Source organism: Ornithorhynchus anatinus, chromosome 1, assembly GCF_004115215.2.
Source record: "Ornithorhynchus anatinus isolate Pmale09 chromosome 1, mOrnAna1.pri.v4, whole genome shotgun sequence".
NCBI lineage: Eukaryota > Metazoa > Chordata > Mammalia > Monotremata > Ornithorhynchidae > Ornithorhynchus > Ornithorhynchus anatinus.
The window spans coordinates 94,942,020-94,968,419 of NC_041728.1; the positions used below are offsets into that span (position 1 = coordinate 94,942,020).

General features: G+C 50.3%; 1 protein-coding gene across 1 annotated transcript; it reads right to left on the reverse strand.

Annotated features, from left to right (window-relative positions):
- Positions 1–8,275: 8,275 nt before the first annotated feature.
- On the reverse strand, positions 8,276–17,467 carry OSR1 (odd-skipped related transcription factor 1). The gene is made up of 3 exons (XM_029071716.2): positions 17,129–17,467; positions 10,023–10,709; positions 8,276–9,032 (listed from the first exon to the last, which is right to left on the reverse strand). The coding sequence occupies exons 2-3, from the start codon at positions 10,670–10,672 to the stop codon at positions 8,897–8,899; spliced, it is 786 nt and encodes a 261-aa protein (XP_028927549.1). The 5' UTR covers positions 10,673–10,709; positions 17,129–17,467; the 3' UTR covers positions 8,276–8,896.
- Between the last annotated feature and the right edge of the window lie 8,933 nt (positions 17,468–26,400).

Below are 26,400 nucleotides of genomic sequence, written 5' to 3' on the forward strand. Positions count from 1 at the left end.
GAGTAGATATGAGTTACTCAGGTTGGACACACTCCCTGTCCCACATGAGGCTCACAGACTTAATCCCCATTTTACAGATAAGGGAACTGAGGCACAGAGAAGTTAAGTGACTTGCCCAAGGTCACACAACAGATAAGTGGCAGAGCCAGGATTAGAATCCAGGTCTTTCTGACTCCCAAGCCTGTGCTTTATCCATTAGAATACTGCTGAAGTTATATTTGCTTCCCCATTTTGGAAAAGAAAGAAGCTGCCCTACCCTACTGGGTACGGTGGAAAACAGGAACCATAGGATAGACGGTCAGGGGGTTGCAGGAAGAGAAGTCAAGGATAAAGGAGATGAAGTCAGTCTTGGGTTTACAGACTTTTCATTGGTAGTCCCAGGGACTCTCATATGAGAGACCCACCCACGCCAAAAGAGGGACCCGACCAGAGTTTCTCACTGCAATTCTTTCCTTGCACGTTCTGCTCTCTGCTCTTCCCTTCTCACTTTCCTTTATTTCAGTGGTGAGAAATAGAAGGGAGAAGGCAGAGGGTAAAATCATGGCTTTGAATAGGATACGGTAGATGGATGGGTGTTGGCGCTATTTTTGTTTTTCTTTGTCATTTCCTTGGGCTTGCAATAGCTCCAAGGCAGTATTGAAAAGGAGAGCTGATGGTGACCCCTTTGGGGCTCAGAGAAGGGCTGTGCCTGCTCAGATAATAGGGTTCTGTTTTGTTTGGTTTCTCCCCCTGATATTCCAATCTGTTCAGTTAAAGGCAACTCAAATGGGGAAACAGCCCTGTGACCTCACAGAGTCTGTATCTGCAGTGTGTCTCAGGGATCGGGCAGTAGCATTGCTGTACAAGAAGGCTAATGTCCAGGTAGGGGTGGAGCTGAGCAAGGTACCACAAAGTCACATGCCATCCCAGGAGCTGCTGCATGGCTGGAGTCTAGTCAGCTGACTGCTGGACGTGACCAGACAAGTCATTCTCTCATCCTTTACATGAGATTGCAGATTGCACCAAGAATAAGACCCTTAACTCCCGTTCTTGCCAGATATCCACTTTTAATCGAGGTCCACAGTACTGCCTCTCACTCAGCTTATTACGGTGGAAGAGATAGTTTCTTTCTTGCATCCAGTTGATATAAAATGCAAACAAACCAGAAAGAAAAAAAGAAAATTCTGTATAACTGTGTAAATAGCTGCCCATTAGAATTTAGCCGCAGACTCTCTAAATGGAGTGTAAATTGTGTTGTAATATGAGACCCTGATTAAAAGGAGACCATTGGCTCCATAAAGCTCTCTGTTCAGGGAACTCTGACTGCTCTACTTTACTTTGATGATAATGTTGCAAGTGAAGGACTAAGACTTTACCTGTGCTCTGCAAAGAGTTAAACAGGTATTGATCCAGTGTGATCAATATAGACAGCCAAACTGGACAATTTAATCCAAAGGAACATTTTTTCCCCTCATTAGCTCTATTTTTAAAAATTCCTCTGGATTGGATAGATAATTGTTTTGCCTTTGCAAAAGGTACTTTGCTTTGTCTCCACAGGCTCAAGAGCCAGTCAGGGTAGTGCTCAGATTTCAACATGATCTCTGCAAATAATATCATGTACCAAAAATTCCCTCAGCTACCAACTCATAGGGCTAAAGAGTAGAAATAGTTTGTCGTGGTTTATTAACTTCAAGAAACGGCAAGAATGCCTGACTGCTCTCCAGCTCTCAAACATCTCATTCATCTCTGCAAAGATAATAATAATAATAATAATAATAATGGTATTTATTGTGCTATGTGCCAAGCACTGGTCTAAGCGCTGGGGTAGATACAAGGAAATCAGGTTGTCCCACGTGGGGCTCACAGTTTTCATCCCCATTTTATAGATGAGGGAACTGAGGCACAGAGAAGTTAAGTGACTTGTCCAAGGTCACACAGCAGACAAGTGGTGGAGCTGGGATTAGAAACCATGTCCTCTGACTCCTAAACCACTGCTCTTTCCACTAAACCATGATCATCTCCAAGTCCAGTGGATGAGCTCCGCCCTCTTCCTAACCCTTCACATGCTCTTTACTGCCCAGTTCTGCAGAACAGAACTCTGGTAGAAGCCCTCAGATGTTCATATCCAAGGGTGTAAGTACATCAGAGAGCACAAACTTGGGAGTCAGAGGTCATGAGTTCTAATCCTGCCTCTGTCTCTTGTCAGCTATGTGACTTTGGGCAAGTCACTTAACTTCTCTGCAGCGTGGCCCAGTGGAAAGAGCACGGGCTTTGGAGTCAGGGCTCATGAGTTCGAATCCCAGCTCTGCCACTTGTCGGCTGTGTGACTGTGGGCAAGTCACTTAACTTCTCTGTGCCTCAGTTCCCTCATCTGTAAAATGGGGATTAAGACTGTGAGCCCCACGTGGGACAACCTGATTCCCCTATGTCTACCCCAGAACTTAGAACAGTGCTCAGCACATAGTAAGCGCTTAACAAATACCAACATTATTATTATTATTACTATTCTCTGTGCCTCACCTCATCTGTAGAATGAGAATTAAAAATGTGAGTCCCACGTGGGACAGACTGATTACCTTGTATCTACCCCAGCGCTTGGCACATAGTAAGCCACTTAACAAATACCCTCATCATCATCATTCAATCAATTGATCGTATTTATCGAGAACTTACCCTGTGCACGGCATTATACTAAAGTGCTAGGGAGAGTACAAAACAAGATCGTTGTGGGTAGGGAATGTGTCTGCTTATTGTTGTATTGTACTCTCCCAAGTGCTTAGTACAGTGTTCTGTACACAGTAAATGCTCAATATACGTGATTGAATAAACGAATAATAATGATGGTATTTGTCAAGTGCTTATATGTGCCAAGCAGTGTTCTAAGCGCTGATGAAAACAACAGTTGGTAGACATGTTGCCTTCCCACAACGAGTTTACAGTCTTAGAGGGGAGTATCCAATTTCCCTTTCCCCCACATCAAAGCTTTTATGGAAGAAAAACTTCAAGGACTCTGAGTTGTGTTCAAGCAGGTATGTCAACGACAAGCTTATTGTAACTAGTGTTTCTTTTAGCACTGTTAGGGACTGGGGACTGATGGACAGTTTCCCCTGCTAGTCAAGGCCAGATCAACACTGAGTAATCCAGAGCTTCCTTATATACAATATGGCATCTAATTTAATAAAGAGTATACTACAGGATAAATACATCAGGATAGGCAGCAATAATTCCTTGGGATGAGTTTTTCCCATCCAGCCCCTACCTTGTTCTCGAGGTGATTAAACCCCACCCAACAGCAGTGCCAGGGCTCCTGATTAGATCAAGGAGTAGCTTCATCTTCTTTTCAGCTACCCCTTTCAGAATACCAAAGAACAAAGGGAAAATGTGTTGAGAACTGCTTGCCTTGGTAACCAGGAGTACCCAGAAGTGATCAAGCAGGCCTAGAGATGAAATGGCTGAGAGACAAGGGGAGCAAATACAGGACCTTGATCCTTATGACTTCACACTTACTAAAATCACATCTTCTCCAAGAGACCTTCCCTGGCCAAAACTTTCATTTCTCCTACTCACTCTCTTTTCTGCACCACCTATGCGCTTGATATTCATTATGGACCTGTATCCCTTAAGCACTTGATTTTCACCCCACCTTCAGTCCCTAGCATTTATGAATATATCACTAATTTATTTTAATATCTACCTTGCCTCTAGACTAAGCTGCTTTTGGTAAGGGAATGCACCTACCAACTCTTTTGCATTGCACTGTGTTTTGCACAAAGTAAGAGCTCAGTAAATACCATTCCTTGATTGATCATTCTCCCACCAGCTGGCCTGAGAAAGGCAACTGGGTCTTCAAGGACTTTCAAAATGGTTGTGGGAGAGGTAGAAAAGCAAAGGGGACTGACAGAGACTAAAAGCTCATTGTGGGTAGGGAATGTATCTGTTTATTGTTGTATTGTACTCTCCCAAGCACTTAGGACAGTGCTCTGCACACAGTAAGCACTCAATAAATACTATTGAAATACGGTTGAAAAGAGAGGCCAAAAGAGAGAAAGAATGCAATGTCTACCTCCCCATCTAGACTCTGAGCTCCTTATGGGCAGGGAATGCTTCTACTAACTCTGTTTTATTGTACTTTACCAAGTACTTAGTACAGGGCTCTGCACAGAGTAAGCACTCAATAACTACAGTTTATTGACTGACTGATTGACTGATGAGCAGGACTCAGATAAAGATAACTGTGATCTCCCAAATGTTCAGCAGAGTTCTTGGCAAACATAAATCCTCAATAAATGCCACTGATCATCTGTGATACAAAGAGAAGTTCTTATGAATATCCCTAAGTGACTAGTACAGTGTTCTGCCCATAGTAGTAGATGTTTATTTCAGTGCTCTACAGAGTAGGCCCTCAGTACAGCACTTTATACATAGTAGACACCCAGTATACAAATGGTACAGTGCTCTACCTACTGTAAGTGCTTAGTAATAATAATAATAACAATGGTTAAGTGCTTACTACGTGCCAAGCACTGTTCTAAGAACTAGGGTAGATGCAAGGTAATCAGATTGGGCACAGTCCTGTCCCAAATGGGGATCACATTCTCAATTCCCATTTTACAGATGAGATAACTGAGACATTGAGAAATACAGTGACTTGCCCAAGGTCACACAGCAGACATATGGCGGAACCGGGATTAAAACTCATGTCCTCTGACTCCCAAGCCTGGGCTCTTGTCACTAGGCCAGTATGCTGCTCTGAACAAAATAAATGCTCAATAAATACTGAATATGCTCGTGACCCTGAATTATGGCATCGATACTGGTGGAGAGGTAGGCATGCCATTTAATCAGCAGATCAGATTTAAGGCCTCTTTAAGGAGAGTCAGGAAAACAAAACTAGGGGAATCATATCAGGATTATCACCAAGCTGCCAGTTCAGAAGCGGTTTCAGCCCTTCTCTTTGGTCTTCGGGTCGCTGGTCTGAAAGCAGGAGAAGGCAGAGTTTAGGGTGCAGGAATAGAGCATTTGGCTGGGGGCAGGTGGAACAAGCCAGGCTTTTAGTTAAGGGACCTAAATCACAGGGAAGCAGCATGGCAAAGTGGATAGTACATGGGTCTGGAAGTCAGAAGGTCATGGGTTCTACTCCCGGTCCACCACTCGTCTGCTCTGTGACCTTGGGCAAGTCATTTCACTTCTCTGCTCAGACCCCTCATCTGTAAAATGGGGAATGAGACTGTGACCCCTACGTGGGACCAGGACTGTGTCCAACCTGATTTACTTGAATCCACCCCATTCATTCGTTCAATAGTATTTATTGAGTGCTTACTATGTGCAGAGCACTGTACTAAGCGCTTGGAATGTATAATTCGGCAACAGATAGAGACAATCCCTGCCCATTGATGGGCTTACAGTCTAATCGGGGGAGAAACACTTAGTACATTTCATGGCACATAGTAAATGCTTAACAAATACCACAGTTACTATTATTTGAAGGGGAAATAGGGTGAAAGAACATGGGGACTTCCCCATTTCCCCTCTCTCCTCCACCCACCTCCCCAACCACATACCTCCTTATTTGCACTACTTCCAGCCTCTTAGGGCTTTTGGATTTCAAAAGTCACCACTGGTGGTCTATCCTCAATAAGCTCCTGAGCTCTGTCTTCTCCTCTCCTGCCACTCCCTCCACCCCTCTGAATAACATACCTCCTTGTAGCATCCAGTGGCCGAGACTACATCAGGCCCCTGGTGAATGTCCAGCTGGGGAAACATTTTCAGGGTCAGCCAGTCCTAGGAAGATGGGATGTGCTGATTCATGGTTTGGCACTACTACCAAGGCCTAGGTAATAGTCCTTACCAGCTGATCCACAAAAGTCCTACTGAAATTGGGAACTGCTAGTCTGGAGACACTGCTTAAAATGAGACCAACCTGCAGCCCTTTCTCTGTTGAAGCAACATATCCATCTCAGAAAAGGAAGTCTCACCTAAATCCAAATGTGAAACCAAAATATTTAACAGTTTCCTAGGTTGAAGAGAAAGAAGAAGGAAACATTAGAAGACTCCGTCTCTTTCAGCCAGAGCTTGGTTTCCTCATTTCAAGGTAGTGCCTCCTTTCCAAGCTAGCCACCCTGTCAAAGAAGGCTGCTAAGCCATTTTCCCTTCCTAGTGTGTGAATAGCAGGCCTGGGGGAGCAGAAAATAATTGCCATCAGTGGAGTTTTGTTTATTTTTTGTTTTTTTTTTATAGCATTTGTTAAGTGCCAGAAACCGTACTGTTCATACAATTGAAGCCTAAAATACTATTACTGCTAACAAGTTTATCACGTTAAAAAAAATCCAGTTTGGGCTGAAAAATATTTTTAAAACATATTAAATTTTCCTGTCTGGAGTTTAGTGATAAATAACTACTCTTCCCCCTCCCCACCAAAAAAAAAAAGACTATGAGCCCGTTGTGAGCAGGGGTTGCCTCCCTTTATTGCTGTATTGTACTTTCCAAGCGCTTAGTACAGTGCTCTGCACACAGTAAGCATTCAGTAAATACAACTGAATGAATGAATGAATGAATGAATGAATGAATGAATGAATGAATGAATGAAAGAAAGCAGTGGTGTTCTCTGAAATGGATGTGTTCCTAATGACTTTTAAAATACATAGTATCTAAAAAGTCCTGGAGGAATATCTTACTGTAAAATAGACACATAACAAACTTAAATGGTTGGGGGTGTTAGGGGCGGGGGGGGGGGGCGGGGAAGAGCGGGGGGGAGGTTGGAAGGGGAGGGAGGAGATCGAATATAGCCAAGTTTGAGTTTCTGCGACTAGAGAAAGGAAGAGGATACCCCATCCTCAGAGACTGGATTTGGTTTGAAGCACGATAACTGGCAAGAGAAGAAGAGATCTGATCCTCTTCCCACCCCTGTTTTCTGGGGTGAATGCCCGACAAGGGGAAAAATGGTGTGGGGAAGGGAAGGGGGTGTGTGTGGGTGTGTGTGTGTGTGTGTGTGTGTGTGTGTGCGCGCGCGCATATGTATTGCCTACAAAATACCCGAATGAAACAATACCCACATCAAAGGCCTGCCGGGTCTCTGCACAGAGAGCTCTTTTTTACGTCTCCTCCTGAAGCCTTTGCCTCCTCCGTCGAATAAACATTTCTGATCTAAGACAGCTGGCCGGGCTCAAAGGCCGCCGCGCCCGCTCCATCCTGGAGAAAACGCGATTGATGAATTGAGCAGGCGGATAACCGGGACCAACGGGTGATGGGTTTCTGGTCGCCCAGCTTCAGATCTTCTCCCACCCCTCCGCCTTTCCCCCAACCCTCTCCTCCCCTCCCCTCACCCCACCCCAGGCCGGCGTGGCCGCTTCATTCTTCGCTTCCACTTTTAACACCTAATATTATCGCCTAATCCTGAGGATGGTTTCCAGACAACCTTCATGCAAAGAACAAAGTGATGGTTTTCCTCTTTTCCAGGCAGATTTTCCCTGTTTCCCCCTTCTTTCTAGGACAAAGAGGACCTCCAGAAAAAGGAAGAAAGAAACAGAAAGAGAGAGAGAGAGAAATCCTTCCTTCACTCTATTTCCCCCTTTCTAAAATTCGGGACAGTAGGATGGTGGCATGGGGAGAATAGACCAGGTTGTTTAAGATCCCAAGGAAAGAAAATCGAGTTTTCCGAGTGTGTGAGTGAAAAGCTCACCCAGGCGAGGCTGCCTATAAAATAGCCATTTATTTTAATATTTAAAAACTCCAGTGATAAATGTCCATTATCAATCATCAGCATAAAGTGCCTGAGCCGTACAAGTTTTTCTCTTTACAAAACATATTGGAATGTCTCTCTCTCTCTTTTTTTTTTACACGGTTCCAAAAAGCCAGCATTTCACTTTTCGATTGAGATCTGTCACCAACACACACAGAAAAAACAGACTTAAAAGTACCACTGAAACCACGTTGTGCAGAGCGCCAGCTTGATTTATTTCCTCCGTTCTCGCTGTGTGTGTATGTTTGTGTGTGTGTGTATTTAAATAGTCCGCATTTTACAACTCTCTCCCTAAGGCACCAGACCACAAATAGAAACGAAGTCTACGAGTCCGTTGTAGAGTGAATATTTATCAGTCCAGGGTGTCGGAGACCTGAGGCTCCTGGAATTCTGGCGAGCGGCTACGGCGGGTCCGGATTTGGGGAGCTGCGAATTGAGATTGGGGTGGAGGAGGCCTAAGGATGGGGGGGGGGGGCGCGGCGGGGAAAGGGAAGGGTAGAGAGTGGGTGGGGAAGCAGGAGAGAGTCGGGAAGGGTGAGGAAAAGGAAGAAGGGAGAAAGGAAGGGAGAAAGGAGAACTAGATAAGGGGGGGGCAGGAGAAAGGGACAGCCAGAGAGAAAAAGTAAGGAGGGGGAAGAGAAAGAGGGAGAGAGAGGGGTATTTTTTTCCCTTAAATCTGCAGGGAGGGAGGGGGAGGACGAAAGGTGATGTGAATCCGAAGAAGTTTCTCAACGGTTCTCCTGGATCCTTTTCCGCAGTGTAAGAGTTACAAGCTTATACAGTTTTTTTAAAAAAAAAACAAAAAAACAAAACAAAATTAAAACGTATAAAATAACAATAGGAAAAAAAAGTAATACTTCTGAAAGTTACGCTGCGGTGGCTTTCCAGTCCGGGGAGCTATCTGTCCGATACGAGAGCACCACCTTTTGGTACAAAGTTCCTGGAAGCCACACGCCCGCGGGCTCCCTGGCTTTTGCCCCCACGGGATCGCAAGTAGGGAGCCAGCCAGGTGGGGAGCTACTTGGGGAAGAAACGTCCCGCTTCCCCGGTGGTGCGAGGAGCTTCGATCCGTTTGGAAGTGGGCAAGCCTAGGAGGGCCGGAGCGGGGTACGGACAGGGGCAGGGGTGGTGGTGGTTGGGGGCGGGGGGTGAGGAGGCTATCGGGACTTCTGGGGATGATTAACATTTGATTTTGGAGGGTTTGAGGTCCTTGACTTGCGTGTGCAGTGTCTTGTGGACGGCTAGAGTCCTGGACTGGCAAAATCCTTTCCCGCACTCTTGACACTTGAAAGGTTTTTCTTTAGAGTGGATGTATCTGAGGAAGGAGGAGAAGGAGAGGGTTATTCATTCAATCGATCGTATTTATTGAGAGCTTACTGTGTGCAGAGCTGGCTTACAGAAATCTCGAAGATCGACGAAAGAGGGAGAGCCCTTCTGCAATACTCCACCAACCCCCGACACCCACTTATTGCACCAGTCCCTCATCCCTCTCCAGAGGGAGCAGAATCCGAGCACGTGGCTCTCCGGAGGGTGGGGGGTTGGGACTGGGGTGGGGGCGGGCTTGGGGGGGTTATAGGCCGGCAAGAGTTTAGGGGGTTTCCCGGCCTGGAGCCGGAGAAAGTGCTAATCACCTGGATGGAACCCAGAGGTGGATTGCTTCAGCCTGCAGCTCTTCCACCTGCCCACCCAAATCCCACGCCCCTGCCCCCCCACCCCCCCCCCCGCAGCCAAAGAAAAAGATTATCCTGAAAATTTTGACGGTCGAACTAGTGGGGGTGGGGTTACGGTGTCAGAGAAGAGAAAGAAATGACCTAGGAAGCTTCTCCAACTACGTTTTCCGCGATGGGTGAATGGGAGGATGTAAAAGGAGACTCCAAACTATGAGCTCATTGTGGGCAGGGATCGTCTTTCTTTATTGCTGTATTATACTTTCTCAAGCGCTTAGTACAGCGCTCTGCACACAAGAAGGGCTCAATCAATACGATTGAATGAATGAAAGGAGAGATCACGAAAGCCCTCTGGTTTCGGTGGATAGCTGACAGACCGATGGTTTATTCAATCGAGCCCAGGGGCTGTGGTTTGTTGCATGGGCCTCTTAAGGATGCCCTCTTCTAGCCGTACATGCTTGGGGCTAGGGAAGGAGAGGTCAGGGGCGCCAGGGGCATCCTCTCACTCTCCCGACCCCAGAATAATCCCCCCCTAACATCCCCGGTCTAATTCCATGTCGTGTCCCCTCAACCCCGAACTCCTCGGGGGTCTCTGTTAATGGTACCTGTTAAGCCCTAACTGGGTGCTAAGCGCTCACCTGTGGTCTCGGAGATGGTCCTGCCTCCGGAAGGCCTTGTGGCAGATGTCGCACGTGTAGGGCCGCTCGTCCGTGTGAGTCCGCTCGTGGATCAGCAGGTTGTAGGACTTGGTAAAGTGACGGCCGCAGAATTTGCAGACGAACTCCTTCTTGGTCTTGGACGGCAGGCGACCCCGCGTGGGCTTTTTCTCCGGCGACAGCTTGGCCACGTCCAGCAGGGAGCCCAGCCCCGGCGGCGAGCCCTGCCCCTCGCCCTGCCCCAGCTTGGAGGGGTCTTCCTGGGTGGCGGCCAAGGCCAGGTTGGCAAAGTCAAAGCGGGGCTTGGTCTTCGAAGGGGCGCCCCCGGCCTCCTGCTTCGGCTGGATGACGTGCGGGAACCAGGGGAAGCCTGGCAGCTGGAAGCGGGCGTCCACCAGGCTGGACACACCCCCGGGCACCTTGCAGAAGGAGGAGCGGGGCAGGTGCATGGCCGGGTAGCCCAGCGTCCACTGATGCAGGTGCACGGCGTGCAGGGCGCTGAAGCCGTACAGGTTGGGCAGGTGGTCCGAGGGCACGGCGGGTAGCCCGTTCACCGCCTGCAGGAAGGAGTAGTTGGTGAGCTGCAAGGAAGGGTGGATGGGCACCGGCGCCGGCAGGGTTTTGCTGCCCATGGTGGTGGCTGAGAGCCGCGGGGAGAGAGTCGCCGGCCTGAAAAGGAAAAAGCGGGAAGGTGGGGTGGGTTGAGGAAGGGAGAAACGGGATGGGGAAAGGGAAGAGACATGGGGGGGGAGCGGAAATTCAGTGCTAAAGTATTCGAGTGACTGTCTCCCCCGCTATCTGCTAATCTCACATTTATTTCCTACTCTATGGGATTTTCCCAGGCGCTTAATATATACGCAGTGAGTGCTTAATAAATCCTCTTCCTCGGTGGATAGAATTCCTCTTCCGCATCCCACCGTCATTTCCCCGAGCAACCATCCCAGACCCACCCGCTCCCTTTTCCTCGAGGATAATTGGCCTACGCTCGTCGAAAGAAACGGGGTTCATGAAAAGGGGTAGCATCGGATGACTCGGGTACAACTCTCCACGGCAACAAGAGCCGCAAACACAGGAGGAAATGACCAGACATTTAAATTCCCAGATGAATAACAGAAAGAGGTAGAAATACACTCACACACACGGGGGAGGATGGTCTCTTGACCCATAAACCACCAAGGGGATTGATTCTCTGCTCCCGGGAACTGAGATGCTTTCCTCCTCTCCCCCCATAAACCACTGAATTCCGGCCTCACGTTTTCCTTTTAAAATAGAGCCCAGACGGGTGTCACTTTGCGGACTTCAAAGGCGCCTCCGTCTGCAGGTTTATCATTTCATGATATCCCAGTTCAGTAGGAGGAGGAAGGTCATTCGAATGCCCCCCGGTCCGCCCCGTCCACAGCCGGTCACCCCCACGCACCCTCAAATTCACCTCTAAGCCCACCCACCACCCGCCCAAGCTCACCCTCTCCCTCATCCCCGCCCTCACGCAACCCCCCAAAACTTGGGCCGCTTCACCAGCAATGGACCGAACTCACCCCAAGCCCACCGCCCGCGCTGTCCCACCTCTCGGGCTCGCTGGGTGACCTGGCAGAGTAGCCTGGAAGGCCAGCCGGCCCCACCGAGGTAGCCCAGCGGTGGAGGGCTCCCTAAATCGAGGCAAAGTCCATTTCCAAGAGGAAAGGAAACGGACTCTAGAAAGTTGCAAGGCCTAATGTCTGAAGCAGCTCGGCTCGGAGCAGTGGAGTGGGGAGAGGGAGAGGGAAAGGGGAGAGGGGAAAAGGGAGAGGGAGGTAGAGAAGAGCAGGACGAGTTCCCCTTCCCCTCCGCGGAGACCCTGCGTTTAACTTCGCCCTTGAGTCGTAGCTGGGATTGAGTGGCCTGAGGGATTCATGTTTTCATCCAATCGTATTTATTGAGCTCTTACTGTGTGCAGAGCACTGGACTAAGAGCTTGGGAAAGTGCTATAGCAATAAAGAGAGACGATCCTTACCCACAACGAGCTCACAGTCTAGAGGGGGGAGACAGGCACCAATACGAATAAACAGACATCAATATAAATAAATAAAATTGCAGATCTATACATAAGTGCTGTGGGGCGGGGAGAGGGGGTGAAGAGCAAAGGGAGAGAGTCAGGGTGACGTAGATGGGAGTGGGAGACGAGGAAAAGTGGGGCTTAGTCTGGGAAGGCTTCTTGGAGGAGATGTGCCTTCAGTAAGGCTTTAATGCGGGGAAAAGTAATTGTCTGGAGGATTTGAAGAGGGAGGGCCTTCCAGGCCAGAGGTAGGACGAGGGCCAGGGGTCGGCGGCAAGAGATCCCAGTTGCGGGATGCCAGCTGCGGCATGCCAGCTCCCTGCCCCCGCCGGCCCAGCCCACCCCCGCCGTTCTCCCCGGGGTCTCCTAGACCGGGCCGGCAGAGCAAGCTGGGCCCGCTGGCCTCAGCCCGCTCCTACCTGCGCGGGCTTTGATCTAGGGAGGGCACCCTGAGCAAGGCCGCCTCTCAGCTCACCCCACTGCCCCGGAGAAAAAAATAAAACAATAAAAAGGCAATCCCAGGACAGTAAAGCCGGACCAAAGAAAAAAGGAAATGAAATTGATCCCATTCTGTATCTGTCTTTGTGTCTTCCTAAATGTTACTGTCTTTTTTTATTATTTCTCAACCTTTTCTGTTTTTCTGTATGCATCTCTGCCTGTTTCTACCGCGGTGTCACTCTCCTATTCCTCTCCCTACACACACAAGCACACTCACTCACTCACACACACACACACACGCCTAAGGGTCAGTCACCCTTTCAATGACTGCCAGACGACCGCCGCCCCTGGACCCAAAATACCCCCGCAGGGAACACCCTCACTGCGAATCATACAACCTTCGTCTAACTATTGGAGAGACTCTCGCCGGGGGATGAATTAGTCCCTGCCTGCCCCGCACCGTCCTGCATCCCCACCTTCCCTCTCTTCCTGAGTTAACCGTTTCCCCGCCGGAGAGTCTCCTATCTGGGAAGAAGGGCCTCGTCCGCGTTTGCAGGCTTCCCGATGAAGTCTGGGCTCTGCCGGGCCAAACTGGAGCAAGTGTGAAAATCGTCTAACCCAGGGCAGAGATGATAACTGGGCCCCCTCGACGCCAATCTCTGCTTGAAGAATTTCAACGCTTTCTTGGCTGCGCCCTCTCCCGTCCCGGGATATTAGCCTGGGGCCTGGCGGGGCCGGGACGGAGGTTTCAGCTGGGCCGAGTGCTGACAGTGACTCCGTTCGTCACCCCGAAATGAACCACAACAACACAGGAAAACTCCTCCCTGCCCAGATGACCCCGCTTAGCCTCGAGAACCCCTCTGGAGTCTTTTTCCCAACCCAATCAGGCCCAACCACACCCAGGACCAGGGGACAAATCACTCTCTAGCCACAAGGAAGTACAAATTATCCACCCCAACCTCCATTGTGAGAACGATTTTGGTTTCTGGCAGGGGTTTGGACGCGGGGGGCGGAGGGGAAGAGTGCGAGGAGGAGGGAGCGTACAGGTAGTCACAAGTTTTCTCCTCTCGGCAGACACCCAGCCAATAGTCAATCTCAGCCTACGATGGGGGAAATTTCCCAGATCGAACCCGCTCACGACACATCAGATACAAGCATTCGGAATCAGAGGAGCGAATTCTGTAGAAGAAAGAGAGCAGAGAGGTTTTCTCCAGGCATCAAAGCCCTCTCCATCTTCTTCGCTGCCGACGGGGACAGCCACGCTCTTTGATTTCGGTGTTACCGCTACCTTTAATTCTGGTTCCTGTAAACAGATCTTTATCTCTCTCCTTTTCCACACCCCTGCCCCTTCCCCAGAAGAAGGGTCTGGGTGTTGGTTGTTTGCGTTTCCAGCTTTCCCCTTTCCCCTTCCCCCTCCCGAACAACAGCCAGGCACATTGTTATAAAGCGGTTCAGTTTTACACACATAGGGTGTGTAAACGAGAACTAATCACTCTTTAGCGACCGGTCCGGGTGGGCTGAAAGTTAAGCGCCTTTCTTCCCCCGCCTCTGCCATACTCTGCCAAGAATCTCCCCTAGAACATAAGACCCTTGGCATTGCTCTTGAGCCATTGTGGGTTGGAGGGTCCCTGCCCCTTGACTACTGTGTGCTGGAGGGTGATTGAGCGGAATGCCTCCTTGTGTATCTGGGGCCAGGTGGTCCATTGATAGTTCTTAATAATAATATTTCCATTAATAGCTATTATGGTTGATGATGATCATTATTCGTTAAGCGTTTACTACGTGTGAAGCACTGTTCTTAAACGCTGGGGTAGATACAAGTCACTCGGATGGACACGCTCCCTGCCCCACATGGGACTCACCAGGTCTAAGTCCTAGACCAATAATTCTTTTTGAGACTTTGCTATTCCCACCACATCCTGCCGTGGGCTAGACATTATTTCTCCGTTCGAATCCGAGTGGCCTCTCTCAGCTAGGACGTTTTCAGGGACCGAGTGTTTCCGAGCGGACAGGACCCAGGAATGGATGTCTCCCTAGATGGCTTCCGCATGGAATGGGATTTAGGCGAATTATTGGGAAAAGTGTATGAATTTTTCCAAAGCGGACAAAATAACGGAGATAGAAAGGAAACAAACAAACAAACAAACGAGTCCTTAGACTACAAACCCAGAGAAATTGAATACAATTTAAAACTTGCCACCCAGGCCCACCTGTGAACTCAGTGAAATAAATTCAGCTCTCCAGCCTCGGGAAATAATCGAAAACCTATTGCCCTGAACGGTAGGCTCCAGTATAAATCTTTTCGATATTGTAGTCTAAATATTAACCGGCCTGTTGGTTGTTCGGTAAATTACGTTGTACTTCTGGCAAATCGAAGAGCTGTAGTAGACGCCCGTACTTAGGAACGGGCTGAGGATGAAATTCTAATCGTAAAGAAATTCCTTTCACTTTTGGAGTGCATGTGTATAAGTTGTGTGTTTGTATATATGCTTACATATGTGCGTGAGTTTGTGTGTGTGTGTGTGTGTGTGTGTGCGTGCGCGCACTTTTTCACAGCAGCGATGGGCTGGAGTCCCCAACTACGGTATTTACCCTCGCTTTATTAAGGGTATTAATGGACTGTGCAGAATCTATTCTAGAGACTTATTCTGGTCTAATTGAGCGTGAAAGAGTTAATTGCTTACATTAATGAGGACTGGGAAAGTTCCATCAGCTTGCGCCCTGGGTATCTCTGCTCAATCCTTATAAAATCATCATTCAAATTTTATCACAACCATCAGCGGTGACAGGCGGCTGGACCACCAGCGCGAAGGCTGATTAATACCGTCCATTTCGGACTCCAGTCCAGCCGTCCCCCGCAACGACACTGGATTTCGTTCGGCCCGGTTTTTTCCTTCCTCTCTGCCCAGATCCTAACGAAACAAGCGATCCCAAGGTCCCTCTCCCGGACCCGCACAGGCCGGTTGAAATGCTGCGGCGGCAGCTGCTGCTGTGTGGCCGCCGTCTGCCCTACTTTCCCGCGGCGGCTGCAGAACGTGTTAAGGAATCTTAGGGCTGAGCGCGTGTGTCTGCGCCAGGCGTCTGTGCCCCGGCAACCCCAGGACCTTGAAACTATTTTTTTCCTTTCTTTTGAATTATTCAGAGAGAGAGAGAAAAAAGGATGGAACAACAACAGAAAAAAAAGATTTGCCCTTGGTAGGGGCTGAGTTTTCTCTTTGAATTGCTTCTGTTTAGCCCGCACCCCAAACCCTTTCCTCGTCATCTTCCGAGGACTGGAAATGCTATTTCATTCCTACCACTAAACATGAGCATTTTGGTTTAATGGGGCTTAATGAAAAACAGGGGCAAGAGCAGTTAAGCCCCCTCCCCTGAGCGCCCCGCCTTCCACCCATTCACCCTCCCCCCACACACATACATTTATACACCTACCCGCACACATATACACGCACATATTCACAGGCATTCCCACGCACCCGTCTATCCATTCAAGTAAAATCTATTCTGGCCCACGCATCCGTACATCCACAAAGTCGGCACGCATACACATTTATGCGCACGTGTGCACACGGTTACACGCACACGATCTTCTGGCTGCCTCGGACTCGTCTGCCGTTGAATGGAGGGGACCCCAAGCCTCCCCCCCCCAACTCCCAGGGCCACAGTGGGAGACCAAAGCCCCTGTAGCTCCTAGGATGGCACTCGCGGAAGGGGATCGAGGCCTCCCGGGACTCCTGAGTTCCCTGGGGAATCCTCAGGACGGTCGGGGGATGGGGACGGGGGGTCGAAGGGTCGGGGTGCTCGGGCAAGGTCCCCGGGTTGACCCTCTCGAAAAGCACCAAGTCGGATGGGGAAAACTGGCGACTGGGGCAAGGCTGGGTGCACCTGTCCAGGGCACCAGCCCAGTCCATCCCGCAAAACTCTGGGCGCGCTTTTCTCCTTACTCCCGGGAATTTGCCTTTGGGGTCGGGGCGGGTCTCTTGGACTTTGGGGATGAAGAGTAGCGGGGAGGCTTTCCCCCCCCCCCCAAATTCCAGGTGCCCTTTCACAAGCCCTCCCAAAGGGCCGGGCTCTGCGGACCGGTGTCCTGAGAGAAGGCGATCTCCGGCCAGCGCGGCCCAGGCGAGGAAGCGGCCCATCTTTCCCTTCCCCTCCCCTCCCGCTTCCCAGGGCCTCTCCGGATCCCATCAAAGGTATCTCCCCGTGCACCCCATTCCCCCACCCCCATCAAAGATAATTTTATTCCCTTTCTTCAAATACCATTATTATTATTATTATTATTATGAATTCGCTCAACCGACCCCGGCGCGGCCCCTTCCCATCCGAGTTTTCCGGGATGGGGGGAGAGAACCCGAAAGCAGAGGAAGAAAACCAAACCAAACCAAACAAGAGAGAAAGCAACATCTCCCCCGGACGTGGAGACCGAGAAACTCCCTCAGCAGGCTCTGTCCGGGAACACTAAGGCCGGGGGAGGGCTCGGGAAAGGCGGATGGACAGTCGCCCCGGCAGCCAGACAGGCAGCCGGACAGACGGACGGGAGGAGGGAGAAGCAGCCCGCTCGAGGACCGGCCGGCGGGGAATGTCCTTGGGAGTGCGGGGGTCCTCGGGGTGCGGGACTCACCTGGCTTCGAGCCGCGCTCCGTGGCCGTCCCGCAGTAGAGTGTCCGGCGTGGGAGCCCCGGGGCCGGTCCCGGGGCAGGGCAGAGGCGCTGGCACTGGGCGCAGCGCTCGCCCCGCCTGGCTCCCGGCTCTGGGTCCTCGGTCGCCCCGCCTTGGGCTCGGCCAGATCCTCGTGGGGGGCGAGGGGAGGGAGGAGGGGGGCGAGCCCGGGGCCCAGCGTCCAGGGGGGAGGGCAGCCCCCTGCCCACCCGCTGGCCCTCCTGCCCTTCTGCCCGCCTGCCTCGGGGGCACTGTGGCTGCCAGCCGGGGGAGACCGAACCGGGGAGAAGCCCAGCTCCGGCTGAACTGATCCCCGCGCTCCCGGCCGACTCTTTATTTTAACCCTCCCTCCCACTCCCCCCCTCCCCTCCCACCCCCCCACCCCCCAAAACCCGGCCCCGCGCCTGCGCACTAGGGCAGGAAAGTTTCAGCGCTCGGGGCTGCTCTGCAGCCAGAGAGGTGCGGGGAGGGCGGGGGGATGGGGTTGGGGGGGAAGGCGAGCCGGGGGACCCCCCCTTCCTCAATCCCCTCCCCAATCCCTTCCCCAATCCCCCTCCCCTCCCTCCACTCCCTCCCACCGCCCCCAGCCTCCCTTCTCCCGCTCCCCGCCAGCGGCAGCCCGGACTCTGGCCTGCGAGAGAGGGAGTCCCGCCTCTAGTGTGCGGGGAGTGGGAAGGGGGGCTTCATAAAGGGGGGAGACTTTCCCCGGCCAAACCGCTCCCCCTTACCTCGAGGCAGGCACGCGCCACCGGGGCCCCAGCAGGAGGTGGGCGAAGGAGTGGGGGGTGTCCAAAACCTTCTGGCCGGGGAGGGGCTGGGGGGGATTTCTCGCTCCTTCCCCCCCGTCCATCTAAGCGCTTAGTACAGTGCTCTGCACCTAGTAAGCGCTCAGTAAATACGACTGAATGAAATTGAATGAATCCGAGACCCCGACCCCCATGCCTCGCTCCTTTTAATAATGTTGGTATTTGTTAAGCGCTTACTATGTGCCGAGCACTGTTCTAAGCGCTGCGGTAGACATAGGGGAATCAGGTTGTCCCACGTGGGGCTCACAGTTTTAATCCCCATTTTACAGATGAGGGAACTTTTCCTCCCCTCCCCACGCTGGAGACATCGCGGCCCCGTCCAAGCTGGGGCAGGTGGCCCCAAGGTGGAAAGAGGGGAGAGGATGGGCAGGAGGGGGCTGAGCGGGACCCTCTACCCCTCCCCAATTCTGGAGGTTGGCTCCCACCAGCCAAAGGAACCCCGGCAGCAGAGGCGTTAACCGAGAATCTCAGCTGCAGAAGTTTTCATCCCCTCCTGTTTGCCGGGATGGGGATTCGGTCTAAACAGTCCCTCGTCCCTCCCGTCCCATCCAACCCCAGGACCCGCCGTTCACTCTACTAACATTCCCCGTCTCCCCTTCCAGCCTCTCCAACTCATTTTGGAAGTCTGAGACTCTCGGAGGGGTGCGGAGCGGACGGAGGGGAGCAGAGACACCAGAATGGGGGAGGACAGGCCCGGGAAGTTGGGGCAGCTGGATTTGGGTGATTTTTGGTGCTCTCAGGGCCGATGCCCGCGTCATGATTCCCATCGCCTCCAAGGAATGCTGCGGGGGTTAGTTGGGGCCGGGTGGGTGGGAGTCGAGGACCCGAAACTCGAGTCTCCGGAGTTTCGAGGAATGGCAGGCCCCTAGGGGGGCGGGATTCAAAGGCTTTTCTGGAGAAGTTCTGCCTTCACTTGGGGGGGAAGAGGGGCTTCCAATCCACCTCCCTCCCCGGCCCTTTCCCCGCGCTTTCGTCCCCGAAGAAAGCCACCTCCTCCCCCGACGGCCGTCCCTATGATTTTGGGATCCTGGCCGGCACGTTTTCAGCCTCGAGTGGGAAATGGGAGAGTGACCAGCGCTTGGCTCCAGGGCTCCCGGCCGGCCCGGGTCAGGGCGAAACCAGATCCGCTGCTTGACCTCCAGTTGGGAGCACAGACTCCCCCCATTCCGCCTTCCTCCCTCCTTCTCTTCTCTCCCTTGTCCCCCAGACCCGACCGGCTCCCTTCCCACCCTCCAGACTTCGGCCCGAGGACCACACGACCCGGCAGTTTCCACGGCTGTGGGGTGGGGGGACCCACAGTCCCCTTTGACTTCAAGCTTTTCCACTTAATTTCTTCTCGCTCCCAGCACGACGCCTCCCCGCTTCTGCAAGCCCAGAGCCCCCACTTTTATGTCCGCAGACGTTTGCATCCGTTCGGAGCTGATGCCTTCACGGAAAAACAGCAACAACAATTAACACTACGGGGACTTGGGCCAGCTGAAAGTGACTCCTCTACTTCCTCTCTCTTTCCTCCGAGCTGAAAGGATAGGCAGCAATAAAACTCGCAAGTGGGGCCCGCATCCACCACGCCCGAACCTCGTTCGGACGGAGCCTTGGCCGAAAGCGCCTTATTTTCCGGATTTCGACGGGTAAATAATAATAATAATAACGATGCTATTTGTTAAGTGTTTACTATGTGCCGAGCACTGTTCTAAGCGCTGGGGTTATCAGGTTGTCCACGTGAGGCTCACAGTCTTCATCCCCATTTTACAGATGAGGTAACTGAGGCCCAGAGAAGTTAAGTGACTTGCCCAAAGCCATCCAGCTGATGAGTGGTGGAGCCTGGATTAGAACCCACGACCTCTGATTCCCAAGCCCGGGCTCTTTCCACTAAGCCACACTGCTTCTCTAAACGAGCTAGACGGCATTGGAGGGGTTTTTCCTTTTCTCCCCCCACTTCTGCTAGCAGTGTTTTGAATGTCCACCCGGTCGACCGTTTAATGCACATCCCTGGCCTCCGAGCAATGTTCCAGCCTCAGCTCCAGCTCCCTTAGATTCTTTTGAGTTCCAGCGGAGATTCCGGACCACTCTCCCGCATCCTCTCCGAAACGCGCATTTGCGGTATTGACAGCCTCCCCCAGTGAGTCCTATCATCGCAACACCTGAGCCAGAGGATCGCAACTCCCTGTGCCCCCTTCCCCACAGCCCGGGCGAGCTCTCTGCCGTCCATTAGGGGAGAGTTTAATGAGATCCATAAAACGGAGGGGTCTGTTTCCAAATGCGGGAGAGATGGACGGCCGGGCTTGAAGAAATGACAGCCGAAAAGGTCTCCATCCTTCGAAAGCGGAGGAGTTGGAGGGGGGCAAGAGGGAGTCAGTCCCCGTTTCTCAGGTGAAATAACCCGCTCGTCTCCCCTCCCCACTCCCTCACACACCCAAACCCAACGCAACGGCCGTTTGCTACCGTTGGAGATTTTTAAAAGAAACGGGAAAAAAAAAAAGAAAAAGAAAAGCCCCTTCGGAGTTTATCCGATAGGAGATTCATCTCTAGCCCCTCTTATTTCCCGGTAGCGAAATGGAGTTGGCTGATCTGTTCTTCCAGGATCCCACTCGTTCCCGCTCCCTCAGCGGGCCCCCCAATCAATCACTCAATCAATCAAATAATCAAGTATTGAGCGCTTACTCTGTGCAGTGCAATGTACTCAGAGCTCGGGAAGTCCACAGATTTGGTAGACACGTTCCCTGCCCACAACGATCTTACAGTCACTGCAACGGCCGTTGCAGGAGTGAAACTGCCCCGCACTTTATGGACTATCTGGAAGCCAAGCTAGACCCCCCTCTCTGTTGAACAGTCTCAAACGCGGGAAAGATATATTGGTAGTCTGAATACTTAAATAAAACCAAAACATGCACATACATCTACTTTCTGCTGAAAGGTTTCCCCCTCTGCCCTTCCCCTTGGGTTTCTTCTAAAGTTGTCTAAGGAAAGAGTTTGCCGGTTTGAAGGGAATATTGCGCTACCCCCTTTCGTCTCCCCCAGTGAAGATCTGTTTGTCCACATTAAACTCTTAATTCTGAGCATCAAGGAAGAGCCATCATAGGGATTGCACTGCGCAACCAGATTCTAAAATTACCTCTTCCTTAGAGGGTGTTTTCAATTTCTCTGAGATTCATAGGAGGGTCATATTAAAGAGCGGTTTAGGGGGTCCCGGAGTGGACCGTCGGCGGGATTTGGTTGGTCAAGCCCGTGGGCTGTGGGGCAGGGTCTGGTTGCAGGTGATCTGAGAAATCGGGAGAGGGCAAGGGTGTGGGTAAACGCGGCTCCTGCGCTTTTAAGTACAGGAAAAGAGATCGGATTTTGCCCCCCGAACTGCACCGACAGCTGCATCCTACGGGGGTCCGTCGGATGCCCCGAGATGCGTGCGCGGTGGATGGCAAAGTGGCCGGGATATGCAGGCTCCGGGCTGGAAGCCTCTGAGCTTGGCAGTGCCCCCGTGACGGCTTGAGCAGCGGGGTACCACCCCGTCGACGGATTGCCCTGACGGATGTGTGGAGGGGCAACGGCAGACAGCCTCAAATCCCCCGAGAAAGTGGAGTGTGGGGTGACCACAACGAAAAAAGAGCTTTTCCGGACAGTGGCTGGAGGTCTAAGGCTCTGGACTGCGAGGCACGGGGGATGGCAAGGGTCGAGGGGAGGGGGAGGTTGAAAGCAGAAGCAAGAGACCATTGTGGACTCTGGGGATGGTTGCAGAGTACATCACCTTTTCTGAACCCCGCCGGGGGAGGGGACCTCTCCTTTAGATGCTTACGGGAGGACAGTGACGAGAGAGAGAGAGAAGGCGAGTTAGAGAATCCGAAATAGAGAAACTGAGGTGGGAAATGAAGAAGAGAGACAGGGCTAAGGAGAGAGGCATACAGAGAATCAGCGATGGAGAGAGACAGAAAGAGTTAATCAGAGAGGGATACTGACCGAGAGCTATAAGAGTAAGATAATCGGGGAGAGAGATTGAGAGAGACACAGAGAGAGACACAGAGAGGCCTCATCTCCATCTCATCTTTCGACTTCAGGGTAATGAGAAGGGCACGCCCCGCCCTTTGAGGGAAAATTACGTTTCAATAACTCGAGGAGTTTGGAACTTCTGCGAAATCCAGATCTGACCAGTCACTTTCCTATCTTAGCCTAACCCCATCCTCCTTCTGATTGCAGAAGGGCCGAACCGGGAAACCCTCACTCAAACTCCATGTGCCGTCTGACATCGGTCTGACAAGGGGTCCCCCCCCACTGCTCTATGACCCAGCGAGCCCACCACCTCTCCTCTGGCCTCTTCCTTACTAGATCTGTCCGACACACATTAATCAATCTCCTTTCTGCTCAGGTCAAGTCAATCTTCCCCGGAGATCTTGTCCCAAAGAAGGGAGGTTGGGGTGGGTGGGGATGGGGAAAAGATGAGGGAGGAGGAGGAGGAGGTGAAGAAGGAGAAGGAGAAGGAGGAGGAGAAAGAGGAAAAGGAGGAGGAGGAAAAGTAGGACAAGGAGTAGAAGGAGGAGGAGGAAGAGGAGGAGAAGGAGAAGGAGGAAAAGGAGGAAAAGGCGAAGGAGGAAGAGGAGGAGAAAGAGGAAGAGGAGAAGGAGGAAGAGGAGACGAGGAGGAGGAGGAGAAGGAGGAAAAGGAGAAGGAGGAGGAGGAGGAGAGGAGGAGGAAGAAAAGGGGAAGGAGGAGGAAGAGGAGGAGGAGGAGGTAGAGAAGCGGAGATGAACGGAGCTTCGAGGTACCTAGAATCTCTCCATCCGCTAGGAGGGGGGCCCACTTCGGGAAAACCCCACCCCCCTTTCGTCTCCCCCTCCTGACTCCCCTCCTCCCACCCACCTCCGACCCGGCGGTCAAGGGCTAAGTGCCTGGCTCAGCTGACCTTCCCCACAGCCCCCTCTTTAGCCCCCTAAACCTTGCCACCCGGGAATGCAAGGCTCCGAGAGCCCTGGGCGAGAAAAGCCAATAGGGAGCGAGTCCTGCCCGAATCCCAAAGAATTCCTCCTATTCCCGCTTGGTGCCGGCTGATACCGTTCACGAGGCTGGGGATACAGCCCGGGAGTCCCCGAAGACTGGCACTTCCACATCTTCCCTCAAATGCCCACCCCCCACCCTACGGTATACGTTTCGCAAGCAGCAGCTCAGCCTTGCTTTTTTTAGGCGGTATAGCCAAGGACGTTATCTCGGAGGACTGCCCGGAGGGCAGACGGAGAGAAGCAGGCTTCGGCAGGACAGAGAGAAATCTCCAACAATCGGAGTCGCAATAGGAAACCCGTGTGTGTGTCTGTGTGTGTCTGTGTGTGTGTCTGTGTTTAAATTCTAGGAGTGAAACAGAAGAGGAAATGGGGTGGGGTAGACGAGCTCCCTTGCATGTTATATCTCTTTTACCGGCTCTCCATAAAACATTTCGAGAGCAACGGATGGCAGCTTTCTGGCAGATTTCTGGTTGTCAAAAAGGAGACAGCGGATAACATCTGCACTTGTATCATGAAGTATACACATAATCCAAATGTCACAACCCGAACTTCCAAACATTTGAAAATAGAGGTTGGGATTTTTTTTTCCCCTCCACCATTCTGTTAGATTACCTTATGTTTTAAGATGAAACACTTTCAGAAAACTACCCAAAATGGGGGCTGATCCTTTGCGGGTACTGCAGATAAGAGAAAACTTTCTTTAAAGACCTGCCTTACGCTCAGAAATGGAATTTGGTGGGAACACACACACACACACACACACACACACACACCCGCTTTTATTTCGCGGCCTCGAATTCCTAGGTGTATATTTACTGACAATTTTGGGGGTCTAGACCCCTTCTAGAACTTGTGTGTGGAGCCTTCGAATAATCTGTGGATTTAGGCGTCCCTCTGTGTTCATTTAGATGATGGATTGTAATGATTCAATAGTTCCTTTGGAGCCATTATGATCTATCAGGTCAAAATCCAGCTTTCCCTCACAGTTCCTAAGTACTGGTGAGAGTTCTGTGTATGCATTTGTTGGGGGTAATACATCTCGTTAACTTGCAACGTGCTTTAGATCCTTTGGGATGTACTAAAGGCATTAAAATAATACACTACTCGTTGTTACCAAGTTAAATTCTGGGCTGAAAGGAAAGTGAACCGAAAACTGCTCATATTAAATTCTCCTAATTATGGGCCCACTACTATTTTCAAAAATAAAAATGTGCATTTGAATTATATTTTTTCATAGTGGATTTTACCTACGAAATAATGTGCATAACACAGATCTACAAGTTTTGATACATCTAAAATACACTCTCATGCAGATATTCTTTACAAAATAAGTCTACCTATATACTGACAGAAAAGGCATTTTAATAAAGTGTATATCATTTTCAAAAGGCTTTTTTCCTTAAATAAATTAACGTGTATGATTAAATAAAAGGCACAAAAATTCCGAATGCCATAAAAGAACAGGTTCTCATGAAAGAGTCAGAAGAAACTCGTCTTCTTAGGACGAGGAAGGACTTTTATTTTGTCAAGTCCTACTAAGCTATTGCAGGAAAACTCCGTTACAGAGAAATCTCGTGGCATTCACAGACCCTAAAAAATCTAATAAACTGCAAAGGGGTAAACTGGCGGAATGGGAGGAAGGTTAAGAAAGGAAGAGTTTAGTTTTAATTAAAAGTTTCCTTTCAGCTGCTTCAAGTGGATGGTCTGCATGATAGGGTGTAGCTTCGGCTTTTTAATGGACGAGAATAGAGATATTCTTCTTTCAGACACAATCCTAAAGAAAACTCGCCACCTGCTGGTCAGAGATTTGCACATTCTTTCTTTTTTCACCGCTTTTTCGGATACCGAGTTAATAACCCTCTGCAGTAAATTGTTCTTTTCTGGGACTTTTTTTTCTCTCTCGATTTTCAACTCCTTGTCTCTACCGAGGCATTCACCACTTTTAAACCCCACCGTCTTCTTTAAAACCCCATTCCCTCTCCTCTTAAATTTTCAAACCAGAAACTTTCATGCTAAGTAAAGTTTTTCTTTGGGTCTAATGAAATTCTCTTAGAAATGTTTCATTTCTGTTGGGTTTCTTGTTGTAGTACCTCCACAAAACTCCGAAACTGGAGCAGTCTTTCACTTTGACTGGTACTTTTGGAAAAACACGACCAAGAATTTCAGAAATGCCTAGTCTGTTGTTTCTTTCCAGAGCAAATGCTGAGAGCAAAAATAAACCTTAGGTACTGTAGTTCTGTACTGGTATGATAAAGAAGAAAATCAGTGGTGAGAATTCTCACAATTCTCTAAGTGGTAAATAGTGTTTGCAACAGCGGCTGGCGAGACATAATATATAAATATCCTTAGCTTGCCCTCTCACTGCAAAAAGATGCAACAATACAGGACACTGAGCTGTGCGTTGATGTGAAAGTTTTAGAAAATATCCTCTAGGTATTGAAGTCTTGTTAAATTAATCTAGAGAGCAGGCTGGTGAGTCATTAGATTTTTTTTTTCTTAGCCAAACTAAATGCCTGATGCCATCCCCTTTTGTTATTAGAATATCAAGAGATTTGACTGGAACTCCTAATCCTATAAGACTTTAACTAAATATGATACAGAGGGGTCTTCTCCAGGCTTTGTCTATGAAGATCAGAGTCTTTCATTTTTTTCAGGCAGGAAGTGAAGCGAACAAGGGCTGCTAGCTATCCCCAGCAAAGGATAATACCCATTTACTTAAACCAAAAAAAAAGGGGGGGTGGTACTTTTGGCTTTTGTCTCAAACATCTCCTTACATGGCCTAAATAGGGAATCTTAGATCTCTTCAAGACCTTGTGAACACTGGTACTTATCTATACTCACCTATGCAATTTTATAAACATATTTATTACCAGTATTTTAAAAACTATGAACCGATTTTTATAACCAATTTTAAAAAAAGCAGATCTAAACTATGTAGAATTGTTGTTACTATCTCCCAGATGACCTAATATAGGGGGACTAGATTTCACAAGCACAAAATCGAGGGAAGGAATTTCATGAGTCAATGGAAATGCTCCTTTGTGGGTAGGGAATGTGTCTACTAACGCTGTTGTACTGTACTCTCAGAAATGCTTAGTACAGAGCTCTGCACATGGTAAGCACTCAGTAAATACCACTGATCGATGTATACTTCAGAATATTTTGTCTATTGCCTAAAATTAACCCTTCCGCTACTACTATGAGCAAAGCCTTGAAAAACCTGCATGGAAATCTAGGGATTAGGCAACCTTCTTTTTAGGGCAAGTGGGGGTGGAGGCGGTAGGAGTTTAAGGAAGGGGTAGTGACTAGAAGACAGGACAGGGAAAGAAGTGACTTAGGCGATAGCAGTGAAGGAAAAGTGGTAGTGGTAGAAGCAGGAGAGATTAAAGAGCTAATGAAAGCATCTGTTCTTTCTAAACTCTAGTGACCCCTCATGAACCCTTGAA